The 24,967-nt window shown below is 31.8% G+C and overlaps 1 protein-coding gene across 6 annotated transcripts in view; it reads left to right on the top strand.

Moving 5' to 3' along the window:
- Positions 1-24,967, top strand: part of Ubr3 (ubiquitin protein ligase E3 component n-recognin 3) — a 237,067-nt gene that overhangs the window by 98,446 nt on the left and 113,654 nt on the right. For 3 of the 6 annotated variants that reach the window (XM_076865439.2, XM_076865440.2, XM_076865438.2), the window contains exons 12-23: positions 3,849-3,914; positions 4,008-4,097; positions 5,473-5,601; positions 6,200-6,252; positions 6,343-6,476; positions 6,993-7,080; positions 8,362-8,501; positions 10,410-10,506; positions 17,104-17,245; positions 21,856-21,960; positions 23,253-23,426; positions 23,626-23,658. In XM_076865439.2, coding sequence (XP_076721554.2) covers positions 3,849-3,914; positions 4,008-4,097; positions 5,473-5,601; positions 6,200-6,252; positions 6,343-6,476; positions 6,993-7,080; positions 8,362-8,501; positions 10,410-10,506; positions 17,104-17,245; positions 21,856-21,960; positions 23,253-23,426; positions 23,626-23,658 — 1,251 coding nt within the window. The remainder of the gene's footprint in view (positions 1-3,848; positions 3,915-4,007; positions 4,098-5,472; positions 5,602-6,199; positions 6,253-6,342; positions 6,477-6,992; positions 7,081-8,361; positions 8,502-10,409; positions 10,507-17,103; positions 17,246-21,855; positions 21,961-23,252; positions 23,427-23,625; positions 23,659-24,967) is intronic. The other 3 variants (XM_076865444.2, XM_076865443.2, XM_076865442.2) reach the window with 1 other exon arrangement.

Raw genomic sequence — 24,967 nt, 5'->3', positions numbered from 1 at the left:
TATTTATTTAATGGTTGCTTTTTTGTAAACACTGGGAGACAGTGATGAAGCAGACCCTGATTTAAGTATGTGGAACATAAGTAAATGGTTAATTTGATTTGTGTTTATGTGAAGTTGTGAGCAGGTATTGTGGGAACAACAGAAGGGAGCTTCTGATTTACCTTGTAGGACTCAATAGCAAAGTCTTAAAGATATGTTAATTCGGGGGTGGGGTGGGAAGAAGGGCTATATAGCATTCAAGGCAGAGCAATAGCATAAACTAAGGAACAAAAGTGCTCTATATGTGTAACAAGAATTGTAATGCATTCTGATGTCATTTTTTTTTAAATCAATAAAAATTAGACAAAAAAAGGAACAAAATTGTGGTGACTTAGGCAGCACTGCTTATGGTACATAACTTTATGTGACATGAGATGAAACTGGGAAGGTAAGCTTTGTCTTCTCAGAATTTGGAAGGTTAGGGTTGGGGTTGTAGCTCAGAGGTAGATCACTCACCTACCATGTGTGGGGCCCTGGGTTCAATCCTCAGCACCACATGAAAATAAAATAAAGACATTGTGTCCACCTATAAGTCAAAAATAGATAATAATAAAAAAAAAGTATTTGCAAGGTTATCACAAGGCTAAAACATTAAGGAGTCACTAAAAGATTGTAAGCTGAAGTTCAGTATTGAACTAATATTTTATTAAGACTACTTTCTGTCAGCATACACAGGTTTAACTAGAGAGAAGTTATGTTAGTCAAAGGATTCGTTTGAATGCAAAGATAATTTGAAGCAGCTTAAGTTAAAGGAGGGATAATTTATAATGAGTGCATAGGGGTGTCTCAGGGATCTTAGGGCCTCTGGAGCCTCAGGAATGGGTTGGAATGATATATAGAAACACCTCTTTTGCTTTTTCTTTGCTACATGCATCTGCTTCATTTTTTCTTCCCTCTCTGCTTTCATGTTCATGTGGTGAAATATTGTCTTCTTACATTTGCCTAATGTTGCAATTTCAGGCATATTCTAAGGCTGTTTTGTGAATGTCTCTAGGTCCCAGTTCCAAACTGTTTTAAGAGTGAGGGAAACTCATTATTCTGGTTGAATTGGGTGTCTTCTGCTGTTTTGAGTTCAGTCAAATGTGGCTATTATAAATTTGACTTTCATTCCCCAATCCCTGTATGTGTGGTCATGGAGACTGGGTAAAGGGGTGTGGATATGTTTTGAAGAAGATGGGATGGATGGTCATGAGTGAAATAGACACAACAGATGTCTTACAGAGGGTAAGAGTAGAAGCAGAAGCTACTGCTGAAATCTAGGCATGAAACATTGAGAGCCTAAGCTAAGGTTGATTAGATGCAATGTAGAAAGAAGAGAAAGTGGATTTGTGAGATACTTTAAAAATCAAATAATCATAATTTGATGCCTTGAGGAGGAGGTTTTTGAGAAGGAAGGAGTCTACTTTTTAGATTGTTATTACAGAGAATCTGGAGAAGAGACATTAAGTAGGATTGAGTTTTGGGCAAAGATGCTGAGTTTGGTTTGGAGACTGTATTTATAAACCCTATGGTATATTAAGTGTTGATTTCAATAGACACTTGATTGTGATTTCTGCTGAGACTTGGAAATTATCTGGGTAGGTTTAGTGGTGAAAGCTTTGAATCTGGATGAAGTCATCTGTAACAAGAACAGTAGGAAATGGAAAATGGAATTCAGGGACCACCCAGTATATATACTAGGGGTGAAAGAAAAGGAATTTATCAAGTGACCAATCTGACAAAGAGGGAGCATGAAATTTAACACTACAGAAAAATATGTTTACAATATGCTAAACCCCTCAAAGATAAAATAGAGTCCATGGTTTACTAGTTCACAGCAGTGTGTATTAAGTACTGTGTCATTTTCTTTCTTTCTTATAATCATTCTATTGTTTATTATTCCCACTTTACAGGCCAGGCAACTTATTAGGCACAGAGAAATTAAGTTGCTTGCTTATAGTTTTGTGGCTCTAGGCGGTAAAATGTCAAGAGTTAGGGTTTGAATGCATACAGACTAGGCCTTAAGAGCGTTCTTAATGACTGTGCCTAAATGCCTTTAAAGAAAATTTAGGGAAATTCTGGTTTAACTAGGTAGTTTAGAATGTGTTACTAAAATAATTATGGTAATCAAGGGCAAATTTTTCTTTAAAAGAACACTTTTTTATATCCTTCACATTTTGAAGAGCATGTTATTCTCATTAGTTTTAACAAAGATAATAATTTCATATTATGACTCTTTATAACGTATATAATGTTATTTTATTGACACAATGTTCTGGATTTTTTTTTTTTTTTTGGTACTGGGAATTGAACCCAGAGGCAATTTGCCACTGATTCATATTCCAAGACCTTTTTATTTTTAATTTCGAGACAGAGTCTCACTAAGTTGCTGAGGCTGGCCTTGAACTTAAGATCCTCTTGCCTCTTGCTTCAGCCTTCCAAATTGCTGAGATTACAGGTGTGTGCCACTGTATCTGTCTCTGGATAAAACTTTTTTTAAATAGGAAAATACGTACTGAAAATTGATGAAAGCATTAAGAACAAATAATACCTTTTTAATTTTTCTTATTTGTATAAGAATGAAAAGTATGGTATGCTTTTGCCCTTTAGTGATATCATGATCCATTGGAGTTACAGATTTAAAATAAAAATTTTATAATATTCACAGGCTGCCAAAGATTATTGACATATTATTTATCAAGTTTTATTATGGAGGCTGATGTGTTTGACCTATATAAGGGTTAACCTGTACAAGGAGTGTCTCACCCAGCTGGTGAATAAGGAATCAAGGATACCCTGCATCTGTACTTCAGTTTAGAGTTATCTAGTCCGGATACCCTGCATCTGTACTTTAGTTTAGAGTTATCTAGTCCGTCAGTTCCTTCCTCCCCTCCCCTCCCCTCCCCTCCCCTCCCTTCCCTTCCCTTCCCTTCCTTTCCTTCCTTTCCTTCCTTTCCTCCCTTTCCTCCCTTTCTTCCCCTCCCTTCCCCTCCTTTCCCCTCCTCTCCCCTCTCCTCCCCACTCCTCCCCTCCTCTCCCTTCCCTCAGGGGCAATTGGCAACTGAGCCACATCCCTAGCCTTATTTTGTATTTTATTTAGAGACAGAGTCTCACTGAGTTGCTTAGCACCTCACTTTTGCTGAAGCTGGCTTTTAACTTATGATCCTCCTGTCTTAGCCTCCTTAGCCACTGGGATTATAGTGTGAGCCATTGTGCCCAGCTGTCCGGTCCACTTAACACTCTGTATAACAGTGAGGTCCAGACTAGCTCCTCATTTTACCAGTTTTAAGCTTTAGGAAGTGACTTATATTTTCTAAGCTTGAATCCTCCATTGTTGAGTTGAAATATCAATAGTTCCTATTCTATAGGATTCTTGTGAGAATTAAATGAGGTATTGTGGGTAAAGTTATTAGCATGGTGACGTAACACATAATAAGTGCTCAATGAATATTAATTGAGTATATTATTCTTATTACTATCAAGTTTATAATGCATGTAATTGAAGAGTTCGTAAATGGACTAATGTAGAAGGTAATCTGTTCCATTTCATTTTTATAATGATTATTTGCTTTAGCTTAGGTTAGAAAAAAAATCTGTGATAGATGCTTCAGAAATTTCAAAGATGAATAATATATACTTTCTGTTAAGGACTTAGGTGTTTAAAATTGTAATAATTCTAACTGTAGTGATTTTTAAAGCAATAACTTCTAAAATTTTAAGTTTTGATAAAATTTAGGGATAAATTCAGTGAAAGTATGATTTTAACACTTTAAAACCTTCTTAGAACTTCTTTTAAACATTCTTTGACTTGAGGATTTTGTTCATTCCAGCCAGCACCTAACCAAGTCACTTTTCATCTGCCTCTACATCGTTACTATGCTATGTTTTTGAGTAAGGTAAGACTCCCATTAAACAAATTTGTTTTGTTTTAAAGTTGTTATTTTTGGAGAAATATTGAATTACTATTTTTTTTTCTAAATAATTTTTAGGCTGTAAAATGTCAAGAACTAGATTTGGATTCTGTTTTACCAGATCAGGAGATGTTAATGAAACTAATGATTCACCCACTCCAAATTCAAGTATGTATTCAAAATTTTAAATAGTTTTGAATTGGATTTTTGGGCCAAGTGATGCTTTTCTTATTTTGTTAGTGTGCCTTTATCATTGTTAGTATAGCCAAAATGTTTGAAAACATGAAAAAAAATGAATTCTTGTGTTTTTGCCTAATTCAGGTGTTTTAAAAATTTATTTTATGAGATGTAGCTTTAATTTCCCTAGGAGTTCTTTTCACTATATTTAACTACAGAGGAATTTAAACATATTTACCATTGTTTTGGAAGTCATGGGACCCAATAGGTTCTAGCTTTTGGGATTCCTAACATTTTATTTTCTTCACAGTTTGGGGAAATTTCCTCACTGGCCTTCAGTTTCCTCATCTGTAAAATGAGTGAGAAAGAAGAAAGAAGTATTAGTTTTAGTAAGCAATAAGATTTCTTTGAGTTCTCACACTATAATTTTCTGGGCCAGTCTTTTATATACATTAGAGGGACTTGCATCTCAATTTATTTTTCCTAGCTATTGTAGATTGTTAATCATTGAATTTCAACTCTAGGGGTTAGGAACAGGTAAAAGGTGATGTTATGACTGATTAGTTTTAGTAAACATTGGAAATATATGAGGAGTTTTGATAAAGTTTAGGAATAAATTCAGTGAAAGTATGTTTTTGACACTTTAAGACCTTCTTAGAACTTCTTTTAAGCATTCTTTGACTTGAGGATTTTGTTTATTCTAGCTAGCACCTAACCAAGTCATATAAGAAATATAAGAAAGAAAATTTATTCTAATATCCTTTTATAAAAACCTCTAGTTATTTGGAAGATGAGTTGTTCAAAGGTTGAGTTAGGTTGAATTAAAGATGTAGGTTGTATTAGTTGATTTTTAAATAGCCAAGTTTCTTCTATGCTCATTCCATTGTGTTTCTCTGAGCTTCATGTATGTGTGCATTTTTTGAGGGAGAAATTAAGTGAAACTGAACATTAACTTCTCATGAAAGATTTCAGTGAAAATATTACAAATATATCTAGAATATATCTAGAAACTAACTCACAAAAAGGTGGCTATATAAAACATAATATTTATTTTAAAAAATTAAAAATATGTATTTGGGCTAAATATCTTTTTATCCAACAACTTTTTTTTTTTTTTTTGTGGGGGGGTTTGTTTTTGTTTTCTGCCAATACTGGACATGGAACCTAAGGTCTTGCACATTCTAGGCAAGCTCTGTGCCACTGAGCTGCATCCTCAGCCTTTAAACTGAGTATCTTTAACCTTAGAATGCCAGGTTTATATTATGATTAAGTCATAACATATTTAAGAATGATTATTTAATGTGATTTTATAAAGATTGAATTTATGTGATTTATTCTCTAAAGTACTTATTTTTTATTTTATTAGGCAAGTCTTGCTGAAATCCACAGCAATATGTGGGTACGAAATGGCTTGCAAATCAAAGGACAAGCCATGACTTATGTCCAGTCTCATTTCTGTAATTCCATGATAGATCCTGACATTTACTTATTACAGGTAAAGTCAACTTGATAGTAATATTGTGTTTTGAAGTGTCTAATTTATACCTGTGGAATTTTAATTTATAAAGGTAACAGAGTGATGACATGGAGAGGGCAGTACCAATGAAAGAAGTTATTACTTACATTTTTAAGGAAAGAGTTCATACCATACCACATGGGGCCACAAAGGAAAGCATCAGGTTTTGGTCAGGAGGTAGAGGCAGGAATGAGAGGATCTAAGCCAGTGCCTTGTTTTGGTTTCTGCAGGAAAGATAAGGCAGGGCAGGGGAAACAGTTTAGACTTGAATAGTTTGAATAATTCTGGTGGTTTTGTGGCATAGTGTCTGTACTTGACTTGTATGTATTCAGCTCTGGGTTGTTTAGGGGAAAACCTGTGTTGGTTTTATAAGTTAGATAACGTGGGTTGGATGGCTTACATGAGGTATGTTATCAAGTAAGCTCTTACTGTGTTTAGGAATTATCCTTGGGAGGAGCACTCTCTTCCAGGTCAATAATTCCCCGCATTCCACAATGTCAAAACAGGGAAAAAAGAGTAAGAAGTAAACAGTATATTAAGATATAAAGCTTTTTCTTTTCTTTTCTTTTTTTTAAAGGTTTGTGCTTCTAGACTTGACCCAGATTATTTTATATCATCTGTCTTTGAACGGTAAGCATAATTTTATTAAAAAAATATTTAGAATATAGGTTAATTTTGTTTTAACTTCTAAAAATTTATCTCACATATTTATTTTTATAGATTTAAAGTGGTAGATTTATTGACAATGGCATCGCAACATCAAAATACAGTACTTGATGCAGAGCATGAAAGATCGATGCTAGAAGGAGCTCTTACATTTCTTGTGATTCTTTTGAGTCTTCGTTTACATTTAGGTAAAAACTACTAGTATTAGCAACACTTAAATTATTAACTATTTTATTCCCTTTCCTTCCTTCTCCATGTGGTAATAATCAGCTTATGGAAAAAGGAAAGGATACAGATATGTTTAAACATACTTTCAAACTCTTGATATGTTGTACAGTTGATATATCTTTTAGAATAGCCTTTAAAAAATTCCTTTGGGGGCTGGGATTGTAACTCAGTGGTCCAGTGCTTACTTAACACATGTGAGGCACTGGGTTTGCTCCTCAGCACCACATAAAAATAAATAAATAAATAAAGTAAAGGTATTGTGTCCATCTACAACTAAAAATATTTTAAAAAATTCCTTTGTTTAAGGAACTCCTTTGATTTGCAAATAGCAGGGTAGTTAAAATAGTTAAATTTGGGGCTTTGCATCCTTTACTCTTAATTTGAAGCATATTATATTTGGTAAAACATCTGGGTAAAATGTTTATTTTTTTATTATTTACATTCAGATTTATTAATTCTATTTTTAATAATTTTAGGAATGTCTGATGATGAGATTCTCAGGGCAGAGATGGTAGCCCAGCTGTGTATGAACGACAGGACACATAGTTCATTGTTGGACCTCATATCCTTTTAAAATGTTTAATGTTCTGTTAGTTGTGTTTAAAATAAAAATTATTTTTATGAATTAAAGATATATTAGTATTTTAATTAAAAATGCTTTTTTTTGGAGTTGAAAAATGATATAGGAAAAGAAGGATGCCATTTGTTTGCTCAAGTATTTGTTCAGGGATGGTGACAGGTATTTTTAACCTATTACTACCTCTTAGGAGTCTTTCCTTAGTCTTTAGGATGGACCTTGGGAATAGTGATTCTGGACTCTCTAGGAACTAACATTCTAGAATAGCATTAGGAAGCTGCGTATTTTTAAAAAGGTAGATAGTTAGCTTCATCAGTGTAGCCAGGCTGGAATTCTAGTTCACAGTGGTTTACTTTGTAATTGACCATTACCAGGATTTCAAACATTCTGTCTGCAAACCAGAAATTTATGGTTGTTTGCATAGGACTGAGTGTACAATCGGTGCTTTTTTCTTTCTTTTTTTTTTTTTTAGTTAATGAACATTTAGACAAAGATTATAGTATTATTTTGTGAAGAAAATATTTGACTAAATTTAGTATTTTATCTTATGATTTTGTCTGGGAGAATTGATTGAAATTTTGGTTTTGTGAAATGATGCTTCCTTAGAATACTTATTTGATTTCCTTGATTTCATAAGCAACATCAACTTGATATTTGAATGATTTCATTCATCCATTGTAGACTGTGTATGTATCAGTACTAGTTCAGGGCAAAAACATTTTCTGTAACTTTGAATTTAAGAAAAATTATAGACTTTAATATGAAACAAAAAGAGAATCTTTGTGTTTTACTGCTTTCCTTCTTTGATTAAACTTGCTTTTCATATTTTTTCTTTGGGAAAATTTTGTGTTTTTGGAAACATAATCTCTTTGCTCATAAAAATATTGGTTAATATTTGTAACATTCTTTCTGGTTTCTAAGGAAAGGTATAATATTTGCAAAATGATGAAAATGGAGATCAATTAGATTTTTTTTTCTCACTCTTTGAAATTTGATGAATTTATTTGGGAGGAAATATACCTGGGAACTACTTCATCATGCACTTTACTAGTTGGCTCCCAGATTTAAAATATTAAAAAAAGAAATCACAATTAATAAAAATAAGTTATTATTGGAATGCTATGTAGCCCTCTTGTGGCCAATTTTATATATTGCAGTCAGTTATTCCCCATTGGATTAAAATTAATTAGGAAACTAGAGTATTTTGGAAAGGCTGTGAAGATGGCTTTTTTGGATGAATTTTTTTTTTCTTGACACATACATTATATTCCAGAAAATCCCAACCCCAAAAGTGGCATTATCCCAGGCAGTTACAGCTTTGAATCAGTTTTATCAGCTGTAGCTGATTTTAAGGCTCCTGTTTTTGAACCTGGAGGTTCTATGCAACAAGGCATGTATACTCCCAAAGGTATGTTTATATAGTATGTATATACATAAATTCCTTCAATTATCAATTCTCTGGAGGTAAATTCTTTTATGCACTGAAAGGAAATGTTCACCTTTTATTGATTCAGTTTTGGTTTTCTTCTCAGCTTTCTTACAAAATTTGTGTATTTTATGGTAAAGAGTAATACTGTTTCCATTTATTTACAAATTTTTGGTTTTATGTTATAATCAGGCTTCTTAGATGACTCTTAAAGTATAAAAGGAACTTTAGATATGAACTCTTTTTATAAGTGACCATAACCAAAATGAACCAGAAATTATAAAATAAAAGTATATACTTAAAAATATCTTGAATGTTTTCTAAATATTTTGAAATTTTTCTTAGTTCCCAATTTTTAGTTTGAAACAGTTCAAATTAAAATCTATATAGAATGCTGATAAAATTGGCAAATTTGAACCTATATAAATATAGAAACTCTTTATTTACATGACTGGTTTTCTAAGGTTTTTTTGCTAGATTCACAGATGATATGCTTGACAAGAGCTAGACAGGTTAAGTTCTGATTCAGTGTTTTCTTTTTTTTTTTTTAACTTTCAGATTTTTGCTTATGTTAAAATTTTGAAGGGAGTAGCAGTTATGTGCTCCTCAACATTCATTTTCTAAGTAAAAAAGTAAACTTTTTTGAAGTTTTACATAGTATATAGTATATTTGGTGAAGCAGCAGAAAAGCCTTGTAGTGAATTTTTTCAGAGTATACAAGAAACAAGAAGATTCTAGAGTCTGTGGTTGGAATGTATTCCATTAAAGAAAAAGCAGTAGTTATTTATAATAAAGAACTCTGTGTCACACATTTAGGTGGATTCAGGAATAAAGTAGCATTCTGGTGTAGAGCAGTGCTTATGAAAGTGCAATATGTATATTACCTTTGCCAGCCTCATTTGCAGCCATTGTTAAAAACACAGGTTCCTGTATCTCATCCCCTATCTGCTTTCATCAGAATCTCTGGGGAAGGAACCTGAGAAACTGCTTTTTAAACATGCTCTGTAGATGGTTATTAAGCCCACTTGAGTTTGAGACAAATTAGGGACAATGGTTAATAGTGTTAGAAAGTTGAAATTAGTTTAAGCTCTATGTCATATTTTCAAGTGTTAAGAATTTTGTTAGATAGGATGAAAGGAAAAAAAAGTCTTAACCAGGAAAGAGATACTCTCAAGGAAATGATTTCTGAAATCATTATTTTCTTACATGAGTTAACTTTCTTTTTTAAACTTTACCTCATCCTAAACATGATGAGGTTATTAATGAGGTTATAGGTTTTTATTGGCAGCTTGCAATTTTCATATACACTTTAAAAATAATTACATAATTATTAAAATAAAAGCCTTTATACACTTAACATTTGAAATCATCTTATATCCCACCAGTAGTACACATAAAACATATGGGACAATGGTTCATAATTATACAGAAGGTAAGGAGAAAGCTATTAATTTTAGCAAAGGGACAGAAAATCTTTTATTAACAAAAAAGATAGATAAAATAAGAGTCTTGAAAATCAATAGCTCATTAACATTTTAATCTGATTTCATGGTTTTACCTTTGGGCACTTTTTAAGGTCTTTTTTACTTTCTAATAGGCATCTTACAAACAACAACAACAAATGAACTAAACTTTTATGGTGGGGCATTGTTATATTGCAAAACTTTTGCTCACTAATATTTGTAGAGCTTAAGAGAACATAATGCTGAAATTGTGATTTTTGACCTAGAAAACTAATTATATCATCAAGTTTATTAAGGCAAATATAGTAAAATTGATCTATTTCATTTTTTAAAATTTAAAATATACTTAACAAATGTAAGAAGTCATTAGAAATTGACTTTATTTCTAAGAAATCAGTGTTCTGTTTCTACTTTTTTTGAAAAATAGCTGAAGTCTGGGATCAGGAGTTTGACCCTGTCATGGTCATTCTTCGAACAGTTTACCGTAGAGATGTGCAGTCTGCAATGGACAGATATACAGCATTGTAAGTCCATCAAATTGATTAGTCTCACAGTGGAATATTTTGTGTTTGTCCGAAAAGATTTCAATTATAACCCATATAATATATTCTCATTGAAGTGTACTCTCAAATCTTAGAGGAGAAAAAATTTTAAGATTAAAAAAAAATCAGACTGAGATTATGTTCTCAATGTTTGATGTTAATCTGTTCAATTTATAGAACATGATTAGTAAATAAAAATATTACATATTTAGTTGATTTTTGATTAGTAGATTTTGAGGTGTGGTTTTATGTTGTTCTACTTTTGAACCAGTAGAGGAGGCACAAGTTAAGAAAATAAAATTGACATCAGAGATGGTGATAGTTGTCTATGAAAGTGTGAAAATATTGCTATGTGTTTGACAACTGAGAAAACAGATAAAGCAAAATATATTTTACTTATACATTTTTAGAATAAAAGTTTAAAATGATGACCTTGGAAAATAAAATTTTGAAGAATATCTTTAAAATTTGATTTTATACTTTATTATAAACTGTAGACTATTTTTAATGTATTATTTCTACCTCTTTTTAAATCTTAGTAGTTAATATTATTGCTCAACATCAGTGTCTTTTATCTGTGCTTTTCTAAAGCTTAAGTTAAACATTTTTAAAAACAAGTTTAAAATTATGCAAATGTCTTTGATCTTGAGGAAATATTCAGATAACTATCAAAGTATCATCATAGATACTATATGTAATTGAAACTTCTCCTTTGCCAAGATTTGCAGTAATAGATATATGTTGAATTTCACAGACAACTAATCTGAAGAAAATTGTGGATTGTGGAATTTTAGTGTGCTCCCCTTCCCTCTAAACAAAATAAGAAAACCTAACAAAACAAAACTTAGCTTAGCCATCAACATCTCTCTTTGCCTTTTCTAAAATCCTTTGGGGAAGTTGTCTGAGTTCTCTCTTCTCTGCTTTCTTAGCCACTTCTTTTTATTCTTTTTTATGTGGTTTGTTAATAATCTAATTGCTTCTAGGCTTTTACTAAATGCTTAAATCTTTGAGGGAAGTTATATCTCAGCACTGGCACATAGTAGGCATTAAGAGTTTATTTGTTGAGTGAAATAATTTTAAATAATATGAATGGAAAAATGAGTGGGAGGATGCTTTTGTGTTGAATACCTAAAGTAGATTTCAAAAATGCCTAAAGTGGACTTCATAAACTTCTCAAGTTGCTCTGCCTTTTTTTCATGTTGTTGTTGTTGATTAGTCATTTTGAATATATAAATATAAAGCAAATTTAATATTATCTTTTACTTTGTAGCTAACAGAAATTTGAACTGGGTTTGGGCTGAAACTTCCAGCGCTTTGAAGGAATCATTAAATTATTAATATAAACAATTTTAAAGGAAAAATTTTATTTAACAATACCCATTTATTTATTGTTTATTATATACCAGGCACTCTGAAAGGAAGACAGAGTTTTATCTTTTATATTTTACTTAGCAAACTTTTCATTTCGTTCTGAGCAGTTTCTTTCTTTCGTGTAGAGTAGTGTTTCTCAAATAGTGACAATTTTTGTCTCCCAGGAAACACCGGCATTGCCTGAAGAATGGTAGAGTTGCTGCAGACATCTGGTAGAGGATAGGTCTACTCCACAACCAACCTTGCCTTAAATGTCATTAGTGCTAATATAGTTTAGATGTATATTGTGTTTAGAGGAATTCTGTGCTTTCTAATCTGTTTTGTATTATTAGTTGTTAAAATCTATATCATATTTTGATTTATAGCTACTTTACATAATCAGATAAAACTATATCCCCAAAGATGTTTTTAGTCCTTATTTTCTATGTTGTTCTTTGTGATTCTTATTTCTCTCAGTTCCCTCAACTAGGCCTTTGAGTTCTTGTTCAATTTTTTTTTTTTTTTTTGTAATTTCGTAGAAGTGCTCTGTTTCTTAGCAGTTTGGACATCTGTTATTTTTTTAAAGAACTGTGTATTGAAAGCAATAAAAATAGATGACAAAATATATTAACCTTTTAAATTCTATGTGAAAACCATTATATTCATCTGACAACATTTTATTTACTTATGTATATCCATGAAGGAAAATATTTCTTTCTATGTAAAACTTGAATTAAAAAAAATATATTTTTAGTTGTAGTTGGACACAATGCCTTTATTTTATTTATTTTTATGTGGTGTTGAGTATCGAACCCAGCGCCTTGCACGTGTTAGGCAAGCTCTCTAACACTGAGCCACATCCCCAGTCCAAAACTTTGAATTTTTAAAAATTGAATTTTCAAATATTTATTTTTATATGAAATATAAAATGTGATGTTGTTGTCTTATTGACTATTCATTTTTGAGTATCGAGATAAAAAGTTGCTTAATTGACTTTGCTGGGTTAGTCCTCTTTTATTTGCAAGAAGACAATAGAAAAACCTTTTGAAGAATACTAGTTTAAAATGGTTGAGTAGATTTAAACTATTTTATCCTTAGAATTTAAACTTTGTGCTAAGTAGTTTGTTGGCAGTCAGTAAATATTTATTAAGCGCACAAAAAGTAAATTTCTTTTTGTGTCGAGAGTTGAAATTAAAAGCTGTTTGCCTTATGTGATATTTATATGTTTAGAATCTTGGGGTCTTATTGTTGGGAATGGCCTTCAAGACCTAGTGCAGATTCCATAAAAGTGTTTTGTGAGCTATCCCTGAAAGAGGGATGGGGCAACAACAAGAAAAGGCTCATCCTGCTTCCCTCATTGCTTACCAGATACCCTTTAATGGATAGTTAAGCTCTTCAAAAGAGAACAAGCAAGATAACAGCAAACAGCAACAAAGCACAAAGCAACAAATGGAAAACTATCCCTACATTGTTATATTTTACGTTATAAGGCCATTGCAGCCCAGAGAAGCTCAATGAAATATGTTCATTAATGGCAGTGTTAGAACTATGATCTAGGCCTTTTCAAAAAGATAAAAATGATTTTATACAGGGACTGTCTTAAATTCAACTGGACAGTAATTTTTTTTATTCTATAATTTCTTTTGTTTCCCATTTCTCATCTTGAAGGTTAATGGCTACTGCCCCATGCTTGAAAGTATGATGGATGACTTTGTATATATCATTTTTGTCTCTAACTGGTCAATAATTAGGTGTTGGTTTGAATCACTTAATTTTTTTTCTGTCATGTAGCATATCATTTGCATTATTCCATTAATGCTTTTGAAAAGAACAGTCAAAATGATGTATTACCTGCTCCTTGAAAAAATATATAACCTTTATGTTTTAACACTTTAATAATCTAGTGCTGCATAAAATTTAGGAGCTTTAGTGCTTAAAGCAAACAAAGAAAATAAAAACCAGGAACTGCTTTTCTATGCTAAATGAAATCAGTAGTTAAAATATTTCATCATGAGGTATTATAATTGTTTTGAAAATTATGCCTATATATGACCATTGTAACATTGTATAGAAAGGAGTTTTTTAAAAAAATGCAAAGTTGATTTTTTGGCATCTAGTTTATGAACCATATATGTAATTGATTTCTCTGATATGAGAATGGTAGTTTTTAAAGATTTGTTTTTCTCCCACCTACATAGTGTTTCTTTCCTCAAAGATACATTATGTATTGTTTGCTCTCTATCTTCCACATGATAGGCATTAGTCAGAAGTCTGATAATACTGGTGCTTGTTATTAAGAGCTGTTTGTGCTGGTCAAACTTGTAGAATCTGAAATTTAATTTAGGGGGATTTAGTTATGCAGGTTTCTTGGGATCCCTTATGTTGTCTCCTTAGATCTTCTTGTTCTGGTCAGATTTCTCAGAGAAGTGTCTTAAAATATTTCCCAGAAGGTAATAGTTTGGCTATGTGTGTTTTGTGAACTGAATGGGAGATGAGGCCTTAGGCGGTTTGAATCAAATATGCATACTGTGATTTTAATCTTCCATCTTCATACCTATGTTTGGTGCTTTGTCCTCTTCAGAGACAAGTTGTCTAGGCAGAATTCTGTTTGCAGTGGTGGAGTGACAATTTGCATTCAATTCTTATTTTTGCCCCTCCTCATCTCTCCATTTACACTTAGCGAGGTACCAGGAGCTGCTGATTTCTTTGCCCATTTTGAAGTTGGATTGTCTTCTTATTACCGAGACTTAAAAACGCTTCATGTATTCTGAATACTAGACTTAACCCGATATATGTGATTTGCTGCTGTTTCCTACCATTTTGTGGATTGATATCCAAGGCTGTACATTTCTTTCCAAACACTTCTTTGGTCATATCTCATATTTTTTTTTCTATATTGTTAGGTTCTATTTTATTCTTTTGAAAAATTATTCTTTATCCCCCAACCCCCACTTTGGTATTGGGGATTGAACCCAGGGGCGCTCTGTCATTGGACTACAACCCCATCTTCAATATATTTTTATTTTTTTTCTGGTTATTGAGGATTGAATTTAGGGGCATGTAACCACTGAACCACATCCCCAGCGGGGGGCCCCCCCACCCCCGCCTTTTTTTTTTTTTTTTTTTTTTAATTTTTGGTTTTGAGACAGGGTCTTGCCAAGTTGCTGAGCTGGCATTGAACTTGTGATCCTCCTGCTATATCCTCAGGAGTAGCTAGCATTACAGAGTTCTTAATTTTTAAAAGTTTCTGCTAGGGTTTTTAACAACCTCTGAATTTCTAACCCATAGTGTTTTTTTGGGGTGGGGAGTACTGGGGATTGAACTCAGGGGGCACTTGGCCACTGAGCCACATCCCCAGCCCTATTTTGTATTTTATTTAGAGACAGGGTCTCACTGAGTTGCTTAGTGCCTCATTTTTGCTGAGGCTGGTTTTGAACTTCTGCCTCAGCCTTCTGAGCTGCTAGGATTACGTGAGTGTGCCACCATGCCTTGCACCCATAGTATTTTAAAATGTTTACATTTTTGTAGTTGTGGATTATCTTTTTAAGTTGGTTTCTTGTTTTATTTATTTTGTGACAAGTGATTATGGTCTGTTTATCAATTCTTTTAGTCATTGCTGAATTTACTGTGTACTCTGGCATTTAACAAATTTTTATAAATTTCCAAGTGCACTTAAAATTATAAATATTCTAAAAACATCTAATTGGTGAATGTTATTTATGTGTTCCTGCCTCATGTTTGTTGATTATATTGTTAAAATTTTTTAGTAATTTGTTTTTATTGGCCTCTAGGTAGGAGTTAATATTCTCTAAAATGGTTGTGAGTTTGTTAGTTTCTCTGTGTCATTCCCTTAGATTTTTCCTTTTGTGTTTTGAGTCTGCTGTTGTCTGCACACAAGTTTGCTAATTATTTTCTTCTTGGAGAGCCTATCATTCTTCTAGCCCAGAAGAGAAAGCTTCTCTTTAAGATTCTTATTTCTCCTTGTGAGTTATCCTCTTCATTGAGGTTAAAGACTTCTTAGGGTCTCTGCTTTGGGGGGAATCTCTGTTTCATCTCTGAGCTTGTGTGTACCCAACACTGATATCAGTAATGAGAATCAGGGCCAAGTCCAGTTTTCCTGATGTTGAAGATTGAACACCAGAGAAATGCCAGGCAATCACAGAAAGCAAGTTTGGTTTAAAGGATGGAACAAAGATATACTTCTCCAAAGAGAAGGGGACCGAGAGCTAGGTATCCAAGGAAGTAGGGATGTCTTGCCCCTTTTATACATTTTAGATTTTCTTTGTTCTTGTGTTCTCTCCTCCCTCTATCCTGCCTACATGACCTAAAAGGTGATCCAAAGGCTGGAAGGAAGAGGCTCTGGGGTAGAGGCAGGAAGGGAGTCACCCTGGGGCTACTCATTAACTCCTTACTGGGAGGAATAATTCTCTGGAGGCAGGTAACCTTGGCAACTGGTGGAGGAGGGGGAAGTGCTCAGGAGGTATTAACATTTTATTTCCTTTTGTCTGACCCCATCATTAAATTACCTACAGTGATTGTTCTTTTGCCTGTAGGCCTCAACACCTTGTTCACTGCCTAATCAAGGACTTTAAAACCATTGGCACAGTGGTAGTGCTTGTTGTTAATTCCTTCTTTTTTTTTTTTTCCTGGTTTCTGGGAAGTTCTTTTTTTTTTTTTTTTTTTTGGGTGAGGTCTTAAATATATGTTCAAAAGAATACATTTTATATTTCTTGCAGCTCTTTCAGCCAATAGGAGAGTCTTCAGGTTATCTATTTTGATTATTTGTTAGAACTGGAAATTTCTTTGTCTGAGTACTTTGCTTTGTCATCTTTTTGTTAGAATTCATTTTTTTTTTTTTTTTTTTTTTGGATACAGAGTCACACTGTTACCCTAGTGATTGGTCTCAAGCTCCTGGGCTCAAGCCATTCTCCTACCTTAGCCTCTCAGTAGCTAAGACAACAGGCACATACTGTGCCCATTAACATTTTTGTATTCAAATTTCTTTCTAGTGTTTGGCTTAACTCTTTCTATTCATTTTTATCCAATAAGAAAAGCAAATAGTAATGCTCATTGTGTGGAGATTAGATTTCTGTTTGGCATCTTAAAGCAATTATGATTAAAAATAGTACTGCATACAAAAAATGTGACAGAAATTGATATTGATAAATCACTATTTAAACCACAGTTTAATTCTGAGTCTGTCATCTAATTTTGGTTTTATTTTTACAGTTTAAAACAGAGTGGGAAATTCCCTGGAAATCCCTGGCCACCTTATAAGAAAAGGACATCACTTCATCCTAGCTATAAAGGTCTCATGAGACTTTTGCACTGTAAAACTTTACACATTGTGCTATTCACTCTACTTTACAAGGTACAGTAGTAATTTAAGTAAAAAGACTTACATTAGAATTTATTTTCATAATTTTTGAATAAAAATACTGAAGGGTAATATTTAAATAAAAGTAACACTCATAAAGCAAAGCATATTGATGAGTATGATGTATGTAAAATGTATATGGGTATGTTATAATAGTATGTGTGTGAATTCGAAGTTGAAAATAATGAAATAGCTACACCATTTTTCGTGGTGTATTTAGCTTCAGGTATAATTATTTAGCTTCAAGTATAAGTGTTAGGTTTTAGCTTCTATAGAACAAGATGTGAATGATGCAGAACAAAGAAATTATGGAATGAGCTAAGGAACCAAACAACCCATAAACCCACTAGAATGATGTAATTAAAAATGGCAATTACGTGGGCTAGTGACCTTAGTTTATGGTGCTTCTTTGTGTTTTTTTTTTTTAAACCTCTGATTAGGAGTATGATATAGAGGGATTTGAGTCATATCTCTGATGTTTCTGGTAGACATCTTAGCAACCCAAAATATGTTTTCATGTTATTTAGAATTTGTTTTATTCTTGGGTTTTCTTTTCTTTTTTAATATTTATTTTTTAGTTGTAGTTGGACACAATATCTTTATTTATTTATTTTTATGTGGTGCTGGGGAACGAACCCAGGGCCTTGCCCATGCTAGGCAAGTGCTCTACTGCTGAGCCACAACCCCAGCCCCTATTCTTGGGTTTTCTCTGGCACAACTGGCTGATTTATTTTACTAACATTTATTGTGTACTAAAAAATTTTATGAAATGTGACATTTTTAGAAAGTTGTGTGTGTTTATATATATAAACACACACAAATATATAACTTTTATGATCTAACTTAGATAAGAGATGAAAGAAAATAACTATCCCCAGTTTATAGATAAAATAAGTATTAACATCTATAAAATAACTGTAAACCATGATAAATGCTATGCAATTAGATAAAATGAAACCTATCATTGCGATTCCTATTTAAAATTTGAAAAATTAAAAATTTAAAGAAATTTAAAAGAAAACTACAGATTTGTCATATAGATTTCCAATTGCTTATGCACAAATATTTTTAATTAAGAAAGAATAAATTTAATTAGATATGTTAGTCTTTCTCCTAATGTTTGCTTTGTAATGAAATAATTCTTTTAGATTTCTCTGCCCCTCATTAAGTCTCACTCATGACCAATTTTTATTTTACTTTTAAAAGTTATGCTGCTTTGGGCTGGAGTTGTGGCTCAGTGGTAGAGCACTTGGGTTCGATTCTCAGCACTGCATACAAATAAATGAGTATTAAAAGGTCTATCAACATCTAAAAATTTTTTTAAAAAAGTTATGCTGCTTTAATTAAGATTTTAAACTAGTGCTTCGATAAATGCCTGGAAAGGTTTATTTTAACTACTTCCCAAGAGGATTCTTCAGTAAAATGATTTAAAATCTCTTTTTCTTCATGAAAAAAAATTAAATATCTTTTACTGAAAAGCTATTTGTATTTATTTTACAAATAACATACATTATTTGAAGGTATTTTTTTTAAATTAATTTTTTTTTTTACTTATACAGGATAGCGGAATGTGTAACTTATATTACATATATAGAGCACATTTTTTTTTATATCTCTGGTTGTATACAAAGTATATTCACATCAGTTCATGTCTTCATACATGTGTTTTGGATAATAATGTCCATCATATTCCACCATCATTTCTAACCCCATGCCTCCTCCCTTCCTTCCCACTCCTCTGACCTATCTAGAGTTCTCTATTCCTCCCATGCTCCTCCTCCCTACCCCACTATGAATCAGCCATCTGGTATCAGAGAAAACATTTGGCATTTGTTTTTTTTGGGATTGGCTAACTTCACTTAGCATTATCTTCTCTAACTCTATCCATTTACCTGTAAATGCCATGATTTTATTCTCTTTTGTTGCTGAATAAAATTCCACTTTTTTTTTTTTATCCATTCATCTATTGACGAGCATCTAAGTTGGTTCCACAGTTTAGCTATTGTTAATTCTTAGTGCTAGATTTTCTTTCAAGTGCTTTAAATGTACTTGTAGACATAAATCTAGCAAAAATTCTTATGGTAAAAGTTCTGTTATTATTCATGTTTTTCAATATGATCATTGGGCTCAGAAGTTAAATAACTATTCCAAATGGAGAATTGAATACTGTTATTAATAATAATTAATAATTAATTTCACCTTATCGCAAGTAATTTATGTTCTTTTGAGTTATACATTTTTTCAACTTAAAAAATTTGATTAATGTAAATGTTTATTACAAAATAATAAGGCATTGCTTTAGTTTTCCAAGACTCTTATAAGCAAATTTAAAAAATTTTAAATGTATTTGTAATAGCTTTCCCGACTTCAGCAAGTATAATAAAAAAAATTTATCTGATATTGCATTATCAAATCAAGTTTCTCTACATCAGTGATAGTAAACCACTTTCATTCCTTGCCATGTTTAATTCTTAAAATAAAGAAGAATAATCTTTTTTTTTTGTAGCCCTTAGAAAATGAATTTCCTCCCTTAGTCTTTAAGTTATTCTTTTAAAACTGCAATACCGAAGAATTTCAAGTCAAAATTTATTTGCATTTAGCTGGCAATGTTTCATTATCAAGAGGAGGCAGTATAATAATGATAGGCAATGGCCTGGGAGTTGGAAATCTGTGTTCTCATGTTGCCTTCACTAGCTGGGTGTGTTTCTGTGTCTTGGTTTCCTCTCTACAATGTAGTGGATTCGAAAGGATGACCTTATTGACTCCTAGCCTTCAGTCCCGTCTTTTTCTGCTCCTGCTCCTCATACCATGGGTGCCACTCACTGACTATTTGTTGAACAATAATTGTTAGATACTATACTAAGAAAATGACAGATGTTATTCATGTAATCTTCACAATATTTTCTGGACAAATTTTCCAGATTTAGAAATGAAAACTAAGGCCAGAATCTGTTGGTATAAGTCAAATAGTCATGGATAGAATTTGTGTTAAAAAATCAGTTTTTAAAAGCTTTTGAAAAAGCCTACGCTCTTCACCATTTATCATAACACAAGAGATGAATGGAAAAGCCCTTGCAGTAGTCAAAGTAAGCAGTAGAAAGTGAAAGCAGTAGAAAGTCTATTACAGTAGATTGGGTCTTAAGTGATGAAGTCCTCTTTTCCTAGTCCTTTTAGCCATTTGTACAATTTCTGTGAGGCTCTGGTTACCCTGTCCTTTGCTGTCTCATTCACTGTTGACATTGGCACTCACTTCAGAAACTCTTTTTTTTTTTTCTGTTAGTATCTTTATTGTTTTCTTTTGTGTACATTCTTTAGATTTAATTTGCAGTTCTTTTTATAATTTCTCAAGATAATTTTTAGCTTTTAAATTTATAACCTTAAAATATATTTATCATAACATTTAATACATTTTTAAAAAATTGTTACTTTAGCTATAGCCATAACATCTATTTATTTATTTATTTGTTTATTTATCTATCCATCCATCCATCCATCCATCCATCCATCCATCCATCTATCCATCCAGATATGTAATTAGAACGAAATGATAGCTGCCAGCTCATTTTTGGGGTAGTATTTTAGTTGTTTTCTGATTAGTGGTCACTTATATCACATTAAGTTACTGATTGGTATGGCTAATCCTGAAATCTTGTGTCAGATATGTTAAGTCTTGTATAATTCATATATAAGGTCTGACTTATCAGATTTTTCTCAGGGAAGCCTTTGTAACCACTCTCATTCCCTTTGTTTGTTTGTTTATTTATTTATTTTTGGTATTGGGGATTGAATTCAGGGGTGCTCTAGCATTGAGTTACATAACCAGCCCTTTTAATTTTTTGAGACAGGGTCTCACAAACTTGCTGAGGCTGGCCTTCAATTTGTGATCCTCCTGCTTTGGCTTTGCAAGTCACTGAGATTATATGTGTGTGCCTCCATGCCTGGCTTCGTTTTATCTTTCTCAACATATAAACCCCACATTGACATATGCATTTATACATCTCCACACAATACTCAGAGGTTCAGACCTTTAATTCTAAGAACATTAATGTTTCATAAGCATTTATTGTGCTCCCAATTATATGCTAGGTATTATGCTAAACACATTGGCATTTGCATAAATAATCTATTTAACAAATTTATTTATGTGATATCCTGGTCTTCAGGAAAAGAGTGTCAGAAAATTAGGATATTAAGTATTTTTGTTAAATTATTTTATTAAGCCAGGTGTGGTGGAGTCATCTATAACTCTAGCTACTTGGGTGACTGAAGCAGGAGCCCATGAGTTCAAGACCAACCTAGGCAATATAGTCAGACTACCATTTAAGAAAAATATTTTATTAAGTACTGGCATATGGATATTAGTGATTTTAGTGGGTTATTTAATGAGTTAATCTTTAATCTGTAAGATAGTGCTAAAGTACCGGGTATTCTGTAGAGGAAATGGCTTTTTTTGGTTTTAGCTTATTTTCTTACCAATGTGTAATATGTGTCTGATTTTATGTATTTAGTTATGTCACTTAATCTTTATTAAATTTTTTTTTGTCTTTACGTAAAATGTTCTGTGGAAAGAGACAATTTTGAGGTAATTTTTTCCTTTTTTAAAGATTTTGATGGATCATCAAAATCTGTCAGAACATGTACTCTGCATGGTTTTATATCTGATTGAGTTAGGACTTGAAAACTCTACTGAAGATGAATCAGATGAAGAGGTAAGTAATTTCTTATATTTTAAAATTTTTAGATAGGATTAAACCTTTCTCCGGCTCTAGGTAATTGTTGCCAGGCTAGTGTTTAAATGAAGTATATTTATGAATTCCTTATACATAAATAAGATCTTTTGAAGAGTTACTTTTATAGAAAACACCTTTTGGATTTTCAAATGTATACTGTCTTTTAGTGCTTTTGTTGATACTTATGGAAATACTTTCTTATGGAATTATTGGAATTGAAATTTTTCATTCATATCAAATTGGTTGATGTTTTTGGTGTTACGGTGAGAAATTGGCTGCTGGGAAATAATCATTAAGTTAGAATTTCAGTCTAGATAGTCTAATAATTTGATTAGGGATTATTTTTGAGAATAAAAGAGTTCACAATGGCCTAAAGTTATTCAAAGAGAGGTAGATGTGTATATTTGCATAAATTGGCAGCCTGGCTTTATAGAAAAGGAAAAACAAAAATCACTTTGAAGTATTTGGGTATGTGAGTATTTGATTAATATGGTTAAATTAAAAAATTCCTTGTACTTTTAAAAAACAAGTAATTTAAGATTAATTTTAAAGAAAATTTGTATTATTGATTCTAATAAAATTATTAGCATAATTATTGTTGAGAACCGTATTATTTCTGTAAAGATATTAAGGTAAATTATTAAGTATACAAGTTGTTATTGTATATTGGATTTTAGAAGTATTTCCAACAAAGCAATTCTTACTACAAATTATTTTTACAAACATAAAATGATGTAATTTTCCAAATGTAAAAGACGAAAATCTACCTCTCCACAGGAAAAATATAGCACAGTATAACAGCCTTTCTCCCAAAGTAAACTAAATAGTACTTTGTAGTCCAAGGGAAATCAACATATATTCTTTTGTGTGTATTAAAAGGTCATTAAGATTCCTCTAAGACTATGCCATACTTTTGGTTAATGTTTTAGACGTCCTTCCATAATTAGTTCACGGTAGCATTTAATTGTATTATAAGTTATTACTAATGGGTGATGACAAATATTCTGTAATGTTAAGTGTTTCCAGATTGACAAATATTTTCTTTAGATAGTTTGCTGATTTCACTAGATTTAGCCCTATTAGTATTGAGAAATGTATTATTGTATTTCATGTTTCAATTTGGTTTTATTATTTAAATTTAAATTTATTCACTTTTTAATTTGTGGATTTAGAGTTTGACAGGCATGGATTATTATTTGGTCAGTTACATCTTTATTGTGTCTTAGATCTGAAGTGACAAACATTCATATTCTTTATTTTTTATATTTTAGACATCAGTGGGTGGACCAGAGCGATGTCATGACAGTTGGTTTCCTGGCAGTAACTTAGTATCTAACATGCGACACTTTATAAACTATGTTAGAGTGAGGGTTCCAGAGACTGCTCCTGAAGTGAAGAGAGATTCACCTGCAAGCACTAGCTCTGATAACTTGGGTTCTTTACATGTAAGTATGAAATTAAGGAGGTGGGTGGGAGAAAAGGAAAGGAAAAGTTTTATGTTTAAGTGTTAAGATATATTGTTTAGATCCCATATGATTTGGAAGAAAAAAAATGTAATTATAGGTAACTTTACATTGTCTTCTATTTCCTCTGATATATCTAAGCAAAGTCTGTCTCACTAGTCTTTTTCCTTTAACCTGCCAGAGTTCACGACGACCTAAAGTTCTTCAAAGAGAGGTAGATGTGTATGATATGTGTATTAACTAGCAACATGGCTTTAACTGGAAATGGAAAAAATTCACATTGAAAGTATTTGTGTGTTTGTGTGTGTGTATTTGATTAATATGGTTAAATTTTTGAAAAGTTTCTTTGTGTGTGCTTTTTTTAAAAAACTAAAGTAATTTAGGCTTAATTTTGAAAAAATTGATATTATTGATCTCAAAAATAAAATAATATTGAGCATTCAATAGTGTATTTTTCATATTAGTGTTAGACATGTTTTGAATCAATGATAGGCAACATATTTGGGTCTGTATTACTAACATCTTAAAAATGACTGTTTTCCAAAAAAATAAATTTAGTTTCTGGCAGCATGCCCATTTAAAAATATTTTTTTGGCTTCTATGGGAATTAATTAACTTTGAAAAAATAAGTACATAAAATTTTAAACTAAATATATTGTATATTTAGATTCATTTTAAAATACAGCTGCCATTGCATGTAGCTTAATTAATTTTAAAGAGCAAAAAATAAAAAAGTCTTGAAATAACATGCCAAGTAACTAAACTTGAGCAGTTACATTCCTTTAATCTAAATTTTTGTAAGAAGACAGCATTAAAACAGATATTTCTCAGAGTAGAGTCTACTTGTAAGAACTTTTTTTGATAGCATGTTTTTGCTGTGAGCATCATAAAGGGTTTTAATTAAAACCATCAGAGGAAGCTTTTGCCCTCTAATGCTGGCAGGGAGTACTTTAACAAACAGCTTGGATGTTAAAAAATAGTGTATACTATAATTTGACTCACAAAAATTCAACTGATATTGAAGCATCCTTTCTATGCTTAGTTTAAAAAACTAATGAAGTCCATTAAACTGACTCATATCTTAATTAAAAGATGAGTTCTAAGAGCCCTAATGCAACTTGGGGTTTAGCAAAAAGACTGTTTAGAAGATAAGTAATTGAGAATAACACTTAGTTAAAAAAAAACTTCAAATAATAAATCACAGTGATATTCAAATGTAAAACAAAATCAATTTGATCTTTCATCCTTATATTGTAGTTTAATAACTTTAAGCATTTGTTAGAAGTAATTTTCAAATTTTTGAAGTTCCTTAAAAGTGAAATTAATTACCAGTTCAGATTCTTTAACTTAGAAAATTAAATTAATTTATAATTTTCTTAACTGGAAACTGTAACAGTGTTCCAGAAGTTAGTAAAACATAATTTTCCTTATGAATGCTGAATAGAACAGATTTTCTTCCATTAAACAGGAGAAATTTAGTTTATGATTTTTTTCTTTCACATGGGTATTGATACTACTTAAGA

The sequence above is a fragment of the Callospermophilus lateralis genome, chromosome 9 (assembly GCF_048772815.1).
Source record: "Callospermophilus lateralis isolate mCalLat2 chromosome 9, mCalLat2.hap1, whole genome shotgun sequence".
Taxonomy (NCBI): Eukaryota; Metazoa; Chordata; class Mammalia; order Rodentia; family Sciuridae; genus Callospermophilus; species Callospermophilus lateralis.
The sequence above is the reverse complement of the archived record's forward strand: the minus strand, read 5'-3'. Positions and strand labels throughout refer to the sequence as shown.